Here is a 12,727-nt window from a genome sequence, read left to right as displayed (position 1 = left end):
AGGCTATGTATGCTTTTCGTATTTAGCAAACCGTATTTTGTATTTAGTACTTGGCCAGAAAGTTAGTAATTTTTAACTTTTGAGATGTGGCTGAGATATGAAAAAACTTCTTTTTGCAAAGAAATTCGAAATTTATGCGGCAGATGGTAAAAAAATCGTAAAAAACAGGGGCAAATATTATTTTAGTGACTGAATTGTATTGCATATATTATGCACCTAACAAGCGAGAACGTGCAAAAAGTAACTAAAAGTGTTGCATACATTGTCCTAATACGTACCTAATATATTGTCTTACTATTAAGTTTTGAATATTTTAGCATATTAACTATATATGGCTGTATACATATTAATGTAACTTTTAGAATTCCGTTCTCTTTTCTAATTTATGTTGCAAAATGGATAACAATACTAATTAAAATGACTTAAACACAAAACTTACTCTACGCGTATTTGAAGAGTATTGATCAATAAATGGATTTTCTTATCGCGATTTAGGTACACCCTCTTGGGGCATTGCGTGGTATATCAATGACTTGCTAATCCCGGAGATCACCGTTGAGAGAGGTCAAACTTATACCTTCATCGTAGAGGGTGGAAATGATTCTTCCAATTCTGCTAGGTAAGTCATACTTACTTTTATTCGCGATGACATCCTTCAAGATGCACAGCACACACATACATGCGAGATTACATCGGTATCGCTACAATATCTCTGCCACGTCATTATGAGAACTTGACGCGAAACGTTCTTACGCTGTCGTCAGATATCATCCATTCTACATAACTGACAGTTCGGAAGGTGGTTTCGGACAGAAGAGCGAAAGCGAGCAGATGGAGCAAACGGTATTCGCCGGTGTAAACTATGATTCCAAGGGATTTCCTTATCCGACCGCAGCCGGTCGTTACTGCGAATGGATCCGCAACACAGTGGATAACGCGGATAATTACGAGACGTTCAAGAGCTTCTTTCAAACACTCGAATTGAAATGTGATAAGGGTGACCCCGCCAAACTCGAATGGACGGTACAAGAGGACATACCGGACTTGGTATACTACCAGGTATGGATTTATGGAGAAACTGGAATTTAATCGTTTATTTATAAGCGTACATGTTATTGTACGCTTCAAGATTAAAATTTTACATTATTTTCCATATTAAGCACTTTTACTTACTTTAATTTCTTCTCATTCAGTGTTACACGCATAATCATTTGGGCTGGAAGATTCATGTCGTCGACGCAGGGTACAGCTCGCAAAGGAACGTTAACGGCGTCGATCGAATATTACCTGCATTTACGATCTTCATAACGTTTATCATCACACTTCTTTTATTCTCGAGATGAATTGCCGGATTTCCCTCTTTAAACGCGGAACAAATAGTAGAAGACGAAGTTGGCGACGAAAACTGCTCGATTTAAGATGATCGCAGAAACGATGACAATATAAACACACACGATTGCTAAATCGGCGAAACACGATACAAGGTTGTAAGAAAGTATTTAGCGCGTAAGGTCTACTTGTAAGGTAAAGTAAAAGATTAGCAAAATATTTTTAAGATCTATCACAGATTCAATATTTCACATATTATATGATATATATATATATATATTATATACATAATATATATATACATATATATATACATAAAAAAAATATATATACACATATGAACATGTACACAGGGACGTGAAATTTCAGTATTCTTTAACTTTTAACTTAGAAAGACAATAATGATGATCAGAGTCGGGTAAACCAATGAAATTTTGACAATAATTATGATGAGATGTAAAACTTGGGTAAGACCAATGAAATTCTGACAATAATGAATGAACGTTCATTATCAGGGGCAAAGGATATCTGAATATCCGGTATCCGGAGATGTGCTGAGATTAATTATACACTTAAAATCGATGTGCGAGGAAACGAAGATGCATCGCGCGCGATGTACATGTACAATGTAAATTTTGCACAAAGTTATAGTTGATCTTAATGTAATTTTTTCTTTTTTTAAATCGGTAAATAAGTACGTAAGAAATACATTTATAAATGCTGTCGACTTGACAATAATACGTAGAATAGTCAACGAAAGAGAGAGAGAGAGAGAGAGAGAGAGGGGGGGAGAGGGGGGGAGAGGGGGGGAGAGAGAGAGAGAGAGAGTCGTTAACGAAATGTGAATTATGTACAAGAAAGTAAAGAAGAAGAACAACAAGTAATACTTAAGGGAGATGCAAGTTACAAACAGCTATCCCCTGTACGTGTAACAATGCTATAATATGTATATACTATAGAGTGGACCTTCCTAAAACAGTATGAAAGTATAAAATGTGCCTTGGGTACAGATAATAAATGTCTTTAATTACAAGGATTAGGACCCACTCAACAAGGGACACCGTGCAGTACTTTAGAACTGGTCTCTTATGCGTGACGCGTATCGTATGTGAGTAAAGCTAAGAAAAGAAAGAAAATGTCAGAGAGAAAAGATTGCATCGAGAAGTTTTTTCAAATATTTCAGACCATTTTAATTATGTCCTCCATGCTAACATAATTGAATTAAATAGTCAAATTATTAGACAATATTCGTTTGTACGCACGTTTCACGCGATTGGTAAGGATAATTCTGCGCAAGGTAAAGAAGAAAAGCAGAGCATCGAAATATCGAAAAAAAAAACAGCATATGGTGATTACTCGTGTAGATGTTTATTCTACACCGGAAAAACGGTGCAAGAGATAAGGCGTACAGCCAAGAGAAATCAGCGGAATACATAATCAACTAGGCTAGCGGATGTAGCATTAATGTTTCTCATGTTCAAGTCAGAGTCAAGTTTTAAATCCGTGTCCAGCTCCTAAGTGCCCGTGTGTCCACATCAAAATTTACCGCGCAAGAAATCCTTTGTGATTCTTTCAATCGCTTATCGCACGAAAAGACCAGTTTGTATTTAATTACATGCGCATTATATACACAGGCGAGTATCATACATAAACATATGCAAAACAAAACTCTGAAACTTACATTATCTAGCTTTACGAAGAGAGCGAGATGTAATAACGTAAGATCGTTAAGTAGAATCTCGTATTAATTACTAACGTGTAAGTTACAATAAATGACAATAAGAACACATTTAATCGATGTTTGTGTCGCTGAATTTCGATATGACAATACTTGTGAGCAATCCCGATCAATAAAGAGATTATTGCTCGAGATGTAGGCTATCGCTATATTTTTCATTCGTTTGTTTTTTCTAAAGACATTGTTCGAAAGTATAACAGATTCTATACCGCATTCACGAAGAGAACGACCACGCAGAGCTTTCGGCAAAGTGGGAAAACTCGAACGCGCTACTATAGTTAGTGCCGCGTGCGTTATCATACAATCTTGGACGCCCTTCTTTGTAAATAAAATAGATGAAATAATTTGAACATCGCGCTATTATTATATCGTAATTTACCATGTGCGTACACGACGCGACTATCACGGACACGATGTGACTTATGTACGTCACGAGACTATCCTCACTACATACTTAACATACTACATGCTATCGCATGCTACCAAGCTCAATTTCTGGCATCACTGGTTAGGGCCTCTATAGCGTACATGATGGCTACAGCTAGTCTGGCTTGCAAGACCGGTTTGGCGACGTGGCAAAATAGGTGTCTCATCGAGCAGGATCTGACCGAACCGGACGAAAAGCATGGTTGTTCTCTCCGTGAACGCGGTATAGTTTGTAAGCGGATAAAACTCCTACTTCTGTGAATGACAATAATAAATTATCAACTTGCAGGAATAATAGAAGCAGGCTGCTCCCAGAAAAAGCTCTTTTAAATTATCATAAATCGAAGCGAATTGCATGACAAGTTACACGTGTACGGATCAATCATTCGTGCATGTAAATGTACAAGATAAATTAAATCGCATAATTCTGCAATAAAGCATAACTCGTAAGTTGCGTAGATAAAGTGTTCCATTCGCATGATATATATACAGAGATAATACACATAGACAATAACATATATAAAGAAATATATCCGCGTCTAGTGGTACAAATAGAATTTTACTATCATTTTAAGAATTAATAGTTAAGCCGAAACGTTTAATAAGTTTCCGCTTTACCTGAAATTATCACAGGCGATAATAATACAGACAGTCGCATCTCTTTTTCTTATAAACTTTTTAAAACTCATTATTTATCCGGAATGTAAATTTTATAGAATTATGTTAAATCTTCGTGAAAAAGAAGTCTTACATTTGTGTTTTTATTAATTAATAATTTTCACGACCTCTTTGAGAAAGCCATTCGCTCGCTTGAATCATATAAATATTTAGCCACGATGATTTACTTAACGCAATTTTTTCAGTTTTTCGCGATTTAATTGATGTACATTTCCATTTTTCTAGGAGCAGCCCGACGATGTCCCAAGTTGTTAGTTCATAAGAGACAAATAATAGCATAGGTCGTAAGAAAAATTTTCGGCTATATTACTGTACATCAATACGTATAAAGGGACGATATGTTAGACGCACAAATTAATGCGATGCTTTCTTTTTTAAGAAATTGAGCTTTTATTTATTTTCTTCTTTTTGAAAGGGAATTTCTTTAGCTGCCCAAATAGATCGAGAAAAGTATTAGAAAATTATGAGTGAAAATTGACATGTTTAATATCTTTTTGCAGTAAAGGCTAAGTTTCTTGAAAAAAACATCAAATTAATTTGTACACCTAATAAAAGAAACGTGGTTTTTGCGGAAGCGCCCTAGAGACTAAAGTTAACATATTGGTCATTCAGTACACTGCATGCGAGCAGCCGTCAATGTTGTACAGTTTCAAACATGATTTCGAATTGTTAGCGATATTTAGAGCGTAACATTTACAACTCTAGATTCTATCTTTAAATTCACTAATAACGTACTATAGGGGAAGGGAGAGAAGTCTACTTATAAGCTTCCATCCATGCACGATTACGATGTAAGGCACATGAACAAAAGTGCGGCAGGACAGAATGAAACTTTTATCGCGCTCTCATGTATGGACTGTACGTTTATGCAATTTCGATGATAATTAGCTATAATATAATCATATTAACGATAAGTGTTACAGAAAATTTTGGAAGGACGTCTTTAGCACAATCTTTCGTTGCGTTTTGACTGTATGCGCCTTTCTAGATTTCGTACATTTTTAAAACATCTATTTATATGTGTGGAAACATTGTCAACGCAGTATCACAAGAGTTATATACAGGGTGTCTCAGAAAGAATGGGACAATGCTCGTGTGCAGATAGAGCGGACTGAACTGAGTCGAAAAGTCTTGTACCATTTTACAATTTTAGCAATAGTTAACGAGTTATTAATTATTAAAAATTACTGTATTATTCCGGCCTACCACCGAATGCAAGTGCGCGGCGAGATGCGACCGCCTAGCGATCAAGGTTGCTAGGCGCGCGGGGTGTTGTTTATTACAAGTGGCCTGCCTAGCCATTGCCACTGCGATCGCTAGGCACTCGAAAATTGCGAAAATTGTAAAATATATGGTACAAGACTTTTCGACTCAGTTCAGTCCGCTCTATCTGCACACGAGCATTGTCCCATTCTTTCTGAGACACCCTGCATATTGCAACAGTTATGTTATAATAGTATCACTTTATCACAAACACTTCGATTAACAATCACCAGGAAGTTTTTGCAGTACCATATTGCGTTATATATATAACTATGTATACGTTTTATAGCAAACGTTAAAGTTCTGTGATCAATTTGAACTAATTGTGTAAATTGATATCGATCGGTGTCAAACACACACATACACACGCGCGCGCGCACCTTGCATTTATATCGCCATTCTTACATTGTAACTTCAGCGTTTAACGTATGCAATAAGATAACGTGAGATACAAATAATAAACAAATGTTCTTCGACCACCACTGGCTAAAAATATATTTATAACGCACAACGTTTCGGCTTAATTTAAAGCCCTTCTCAAGTGCAAACAAATTAACATCATTTTTGTTAGAAAATGATATATAATGTTAAAAAAAATGATATATAATGTTACCCTGTTACCTTAACATTATATATAATTTTTTTAAACATTATATATCATTTTCTAACATCATTTTTTTAACATTATATATCATTTTCTAACAAAAATGATGTTAATTGGTTTGCACTTGAGAAGGGCTTCAAATTAAGCCGAAACGTTGTGCATTATAAATATATTTTTAGCCAGTGGTGGTCGAAGAACATTTGTTTATTATTTGTATTCATTATTTCCTGGCGGTTATAAATACTTAGTTATTGATAACGTGAGATATTGCAAAAATTTCTTATTGATTCTTTCTGTTTCACTGCTTTGCGCGGTTATATACGTTTCGAAATTAAACAAAACTAGCTTTCTATATCGCGCAGCTAATATTTTAGATAATATACTGTAAAAGTACGAACGATCTTGTAACTTCTCAATAAGCGAAATAGAGGTAGTTATAAGAGCTCGAGATCATTATTTTAAATTTGTATTAAGCAAGAAATGAAGTATTGTTAATACGTATTGAACGACGAAGTCGAATCATATTGCGCTCAAATTATTGCAAATGTATTGTATTCCACAAAAAACGCTCCTTTTGTGGCGTACGGAATGGCGATATTTCAGGACAGTTGCAACAACATCAGCGCTAATTATTTTCTTTCTTCATTAATGACAAATATAGAGTTATCCAAGGAAATATCAGATATTATTAATCTGCGTTAGTTAATTCTAATATAATAATGGAGAACTAAAAAAGAGATTGAGAAATTAAATTTTATTATCATAATTGGCTCAAAAATTACAATCTTCTAATTTTTCAGTAATTAATTTCATGTAACTTTATTGTAATTAGTTTGATAACTCCAAATTTTCATGATAACGTTTAAAATATATATGATTTAAAACATTCTTTTATAATTTTGAAAGATTAGTTATTGAATCTAGCAAGAGATTAATACATTTCGATACTTTTGGATTATTCTTTTTTCACATTGTCAATTAAGCTTGTCAATATAAATTAAGCTATATGGCTATATTAAGTCATATAAACTGTATTTGGTAGTCTGATCTTAGTTTTGCATAATTTTTATTGTCATATTTTCAATGAAAATATCATTAATAATAGGTGAGGAAACATAAAAAGAAGCTGGAAGTTTAAAAATGTTAATGTTGATGCATCCAGTCCTTAAAAACGGTTTTCGCGAGAACAACGGATTCTATTGGAATAGTCTGACAGAAATGGAACGCTTGTCTTTAAGCACTTTTTAAATACGTTTCAATCGTTCTGCACACAAAAAGCGTATCCGTACTAGCGATTAGGACACCTCTCGTAGAGAATAAAGAGTTTAGTTGACGAACGAAATTGATCGATGGCGACCATCGCGCCTGTCGAATCGTATGCGAAGATTATACTCGAATTTTCAACCCTTTCATTTCTCTTCGACGTTTATGTGTTTAGGATAGCTTAACTAGCAATTAACTCCACTAATCGTCTAATCGTTATCGCAGAATTTATCTGAGGAACAAGGCATCTCCCGTCACCTCCTGTAAATCCGAGTAAGTACGTGCGATCCGTTATGGACACTTGTGCGGATTCATTCGCGAGGGGAATGCCGATCTTTTGAATGCGCATAAAATTGTATACGAGATTCAGCAACATGCAGAGAGAATTGCCGAGAGGCGCGTTTCCGGCGTTGCGCGTGAGTCTATTTTCACTTGGTGAGATACATCACGCTGGGTAGCACGAAAGACGGAAAGACGAACACTCGTTAATCTATCTCCGTTTAATCTCAACTGTGCAAACAATACAAATGACTAAAAACTGTCTAAAGTAGTCTTTTTCGACTAAGTCAAGCTTAACGCTTGAAAGCTATTTGGATGTTCTTCAATCTTTAGTGTTATTTCTGATACAGAAAATATTGAAATTTATTTAAGATCTTGTTATCTTTTAGCATGAATGGAAGATACAAATATTTCTTTTGTGTCTTTGGACTAGGGCTGTCCAAAGTTTGAACAGTTAAACAGCTCCATATTGTGAAGAAATTCATGATGCAATTCACGTTTCTTTCGCATTAGAGAAATTGAGAAAACTTTTAGAACACGTTCTTTTTTTGTTCTAAATGATCTTCATATCTCTTTATCTTGGAGTACCTTTATCTGGCATTAATATATCAGTGCGCAGTTACCTCAACAGTCACGTAACGGGCAACCACGTAAAACATTTAATGAGAAGTCAATCCTTACCATTTAATTTGACATATTTCTTACAGTAAAGAAAAAGAAAATCGGCCGATATTGGTCGGAACACGCGAGCGTCGTAAAAATATTCCGATTGTTTAGGTAGACGACACTTTGTGCGTGTCAAATGTTAATTTTCTTTATATAGTCTATACGCGCGAGTAATGTATCGTGTAAATGTCTCACTTGTAGCATTAATTAGGCAGCGCACGTGTCGGAGTCTCAAAAATCACGCTATGTTTGAAGGAAGGTAAAATTTGGTGAATAGAAGACTGCTCTCGTCGACAAGAAACATCATTCCCTCTTTGACAATAGTGACTAGAATATGACAAGACAATGAACCATATCACTAACAAGTTTTTAATGTACGTTAAAACGACGTTCGTTTAGATCCGTATGGAATCCGCATGGAATTGCTTTAATTTCGATGTTACTCTTGCATTCCAGGCATATATCGATTTACAGTCATATCCGATATTATGCAATCCAATCAGGATACGAGATTGTAGAAATATCTATCATCTGTCATCTAATATCTCTCTAATGTCGTCGAGTTCTAAGTGTCGCCTGCAAAATGTATCTCAGGATGTTCTGCTCTTTTATGCGTTTCATCACATTCCACATATTAATCTTAATGGCTTTGATAGCGCTACATTAATTAACAATTGGGTAAAAAGAGCATCTAAGTAAACAGGTATTATATGATATATTATGATTATGAATTATTGAACATTGTATGAAATTTTATATTCACTTCTTGTGGTTGACAATAAACTGGTTTTATAAAAAAAGACATGACATAAATAGCATTTCACTGTAATTTCACGAAAAGACTTGTACAGTAATATGTAGTAATATTACTGTATATACTGTACACACACACACACATACAATGAGGTATTTAAACTTCATTTTGAATATCCCCAAGCGTCTTTCTTTTGATCCATCAAGATAAGAGACGATTCGCAAATTTTTTTGAATACTTCGCGTAATCTTCCCTTTGGGAATACCTGTATGAAGACATCGAGACGTTAATACACGTTTTCGTAAAAAGCAAATTCATACTTAGAAATACGATTAGAAAAATGAGTCGACAATCAACCAACGTGTTATTTATACGTACTTTGTATAGTTGATATTGCTCAGAGGCAAGTACGTCAGCCAGCTGAATGCATCCGGCATGCTCGTTCATTTCGGACATAACGGAATGCAATAGAAGTGTGACTTTAGGAATGCAAAGCTCGCGCAATTTCTCCATCTGATGATCCCTGAGCTCGTTCTCAGGTGTGCATGGTTCGTCATTACTACTCCTTGAATCGACGAGCCAACCACCGTCCGGGAATAATAGCACATTAAATAATAACTGTTTCACAGCCTGAAAACATATATTCTCTCTCAGTTTGATTATTATTATTCGATATATATATGATTATTTTATATAATAGATATAGAAAAGATTTATTATTATTATAATATAAAACCTTTGTGTGATGTTGCATCGTACTTTTCCATCTATCCAATTCAACGTTGTACTGTGCCTTTCTGTGATCGTACGCGACCTTCTCCGTGAACGTGGCATACGTTGACAATTCTTCCAGCGGCGTAGGTTTGCCATGATGATAATGCGAGAACCATTCGCCGAACCCTTCTTGAGCGTCGAGGTACGTTTTGTAACAAAGGTATTCTCTTATCGAGGCAGCCGCCTTTTTCGATAAATTATTAGTTATCGTAAGATTCGTAATTGTACATTCCATACTTGGATATTCAGCCATCACTGATTCGATCGAATCTGATGGGATCTATAAAAAGTATAAGAAAATAATCTACATCAGAATTAATTTTAAATTATTAATGATAAATTATATTAGAATCTTCAAACACATCGATATAAGTAGTAATTACTTATACCTTGTTAAATGCTTTTCGCGCCGCATCAATCTTCTCGTTAGTTAGAAAATATCGAATCAGGGCGTTCGTTTGCCACAAAGCTTCCTCTCTCTGACTTTGATAAAAGATCAACCAATCCAATGCATTGATCTTCTCCATATCCGAGTGAGTGATAGTTCCCTTTAGATCCGTCGAATCGACTTCCACATCTTTCTTACGTATATTTTCCACAACTAATTTTGTGATTGCTTCCACGTTCAAGTTTGCATCTTCCGCTGCGCGTAAACATTTCTTGCGTTGTTCATATTCCTTAACGTCCTCCAAATAAGAGGCATAATTGGTTACTTGTTCCTCCTGAGGTAACGTAGCTGTGTAGAATGCGATTAAAGTCGGATCGCCCATCTCAATGAGAACACGAACGTACGCCAGCAGTACTTTGTTCTCAACTTTGCTCTTCGTACATTTTCCGATCTGTCTAAAAAACAGTATCAGATGTGCGAGGAACCTGAGAAACTGCGAATCGCAGACGCCGACATCCAACATACTCTCGATCTCTGTCATCAGCTTCGGTATCTGATCCAGTATTATGTACTTTTGAATTAAATGATCGGGTTTGTTAGATTGACCGCGTATCATTGGATTCTTTGATGCGTGCAGCTCTTTGAACGCGTCTTCCAACGTGATCTCATTTTTCCAATATTCCTCTGGCATGATCGTATAAATCTTTGCCATCGTTGCTCTCAGTTCTGACTCAACTTTGATATCGAGAAGAGTTTTCATGTATGCCCATAGCGCATCTTGCCAAGATGAGGCTATCTGTAGTAGTAACTGAACATTACCACAGAGACTCGCATATATGGCACGATAGAATACACCTGCACAAATGCATACACAAATGTATCATAAAAAAAGTATTAGTTACAAACTATAATGAAGATATTTTGTAGCTTGTAATATCTGATAAGATCTTTACCTACACGTTTATCTTGAGACAGTTCCCAAGCGCAAACTTTCCAAAGACTCCTGTTAGGATTTCCCTCAATTGGTAATTTAGTGTCTGTCAATGGATTAATGTAATTTGGATCGTGATTAGGGATCCATCCTAATAAACATGCGGCTCTCCAAGGTTGACCACAATGCATGGCTAATGCTTGTGCTTTTTGAAGACGTCCACAACGAACCTGATGATAGAAATTTTCTTAAAATATGGAGCAAGTATTGTATTTTATTTCTCCTTTTATATTACTTTTGTAATTTGTCGAAAAATTTATAAAAATAACATATAATGAAAAACAAACACATAATTAATGCATATATATAGGTACCTCTATAAACATTCTCTTCTCGAGTCTGGCATCATCTTCTCTGTCCAGATCGTGCAGTGGTTTACCTTCTCGTATTGGTGCGTCAGGATCAAGAGATGATACTAACGGTCTAGATGAGCTGAATGCAATCCCTAAACTTCGATTTTGCAATTGATGAATCGTGTTTTCCCAAGCTACCGTTTTATCAGTGAAAAGCTCTATAGTTGAATGTCTATCCGCCTGATCCAGAGCATTCTTCTCTAACCAATCAATGATCAGTTGATATTCTCTAATATAACTCTCAGTTTTGTATAAATTCTCTATAACATCTTTTTCAGAGATATAATTGTTACTCGTCTGATTATCGTGTTCCATTCGAGTAGATAAGTTAGCACTGCTTATGCGATTCTGGTAAAGGCAATATATCAGTCTCCATGTGTTTCGTTCACTTTCTAAAGAAATTTCTTCTTCTGCTATTTCGGTGCTCTCAACTTTCGACTGCATACCTATCGAAAAGAATGTTTCAATAAAACTTAAGAAACATCAACATTTGTTGCAATAACGTAATAAGATAATATCACACTCTAAATGTTAAAACTCCATTATGACATTAATACCTCTCATTATTTCTAATGTATCGGTACAATTCTGTATAAAATCTGCAATAGTATCAAAGATTTGCGCTTCCGAGAGATGGGCCTGCGTGCTGTGCAAGAAATCGTAATAGAGCTTCGCTTTGGCTTCTCGCCATGGCTCGTTCGCTTTCAAAATTGCTCCGGTTGCTGTACTGTCTTTCATCATTTCCCTGATGGTGATATCGTTCTTCTCGGAGCGTAACATTATGTCGCGAATTACGTGAAATACAATCAGATAATCAAATTTCTACTGTAAAGAGTAAACGTGATAATCAACAAATATACGCACGCTTCGACGCAATACCAAAGCTACATTCCGTTTGATTCCGTTTGGTTCCGTTTCACGTATAATGCGCATAGACTGCACAGAACATAGTTCCGTTTCAATACACGCATCGATAGCGCAGAGAATTCCCTAGATCCCCTCCACTTCTCGCGCATCAACCACAGACATCTATACTATAACTAGACCGCTAACTTGCGTCAAATACATGGCCGCAAAATCTATGTACTACATACTTGCGCATGTGCAACGCAAGGTCCGTAGATGGAGGAACTGGCGAAGTAAGGTCCTCGCATGAATTCGTATACACTTGACCGGAATTGAACGTAATTTTAAGGAACTGCTATATGCAATCGTTTGTAT

General features: G+C 35.8%; 2 protein-coding genes across 3 annotated transcripts in view; one reads left to right on the top strand and one right to left on the bottom strand.

Annotated features, from left to right (window-relative positions):
* Positions 1 to 3,118, top strand: part of LOC105284976 (protein Skeletor, isoforms B/C) — a 62,313-nt gene extending 59,195 nt beyond the window's left edge. For both annotated transcript variants that reach the window (XM_026972903.1, XM_026972904.1), the window contains 3 exons: positions 496 to 619; positions 765 to 1,059; positions 1,194 to 3,118. In XM_026972903.1, coding sequence (XP_026828704.1) covers positions 496 to 619; positions 765 to 1,059; positions 1,194 to 1,343 — 569 coding nt within the window. In that variant the 3' untranslated portion in view covers positions 1,344 to 3,118. The remainder of the gene's footprint in view (positions 1 to 495; positions 620 to 764; positions 1,060 to 1,193) is intronic.
* Positions 3,119 to 8,942: 5,824 nt separating this feature from the next.
* Positions 8,943 to 12,444, bottom strand: LOC105284975 (nuclear pore complex protein Nup107). The gene is made up of 7 exons (XM_011348870.3): positions 12,064 to 12,444; positions 11,468 to 11,952; positions 11,116 to 11,323; positions 10,164 to 11,017; positions 9,737 to 10,054; positions 9,379 to 9,630; positions 8,943 to 9,265 (listed from the first exon to the last, which is right to left on the bottom strand). The coding sequence occupies exons 1-7, from the start codon at positions 12,284 to 12,286 to the stop codon at positions 9,164 to 9,166; spliced, it is 2,442 nt and encodes an 813-aa protein (XP_011347172.1). The 5' UTR covers positions 12,287 to 12,444; the 3' UTR covers positions 8,943 to 9,163.
* Between the last annotated feature and the right edge of the window lie 283 nt (positions 12,445 to 12,727).

The sequence above is a fragment of the Ooceraea biroi genome, chromosome 10 (assembly GCF_003672135.1).
Source record: "Ooceraea biroi isolate clonal line C1 chromosome 10, Obir_v5.4, whole genome shotgun sequence".
Lineage (NCBI taxonomy): Eukaryota > Metazoa > Arthropoda > Insecta > Hymenoptera > Formicidae > Ooceraea > Ooceraea biroi.
The sequence above is the reverse complement of the archived record's forward strand: the minus strand, read 5'-3'. Positions and strand labels throughout refer to the sequence as shown.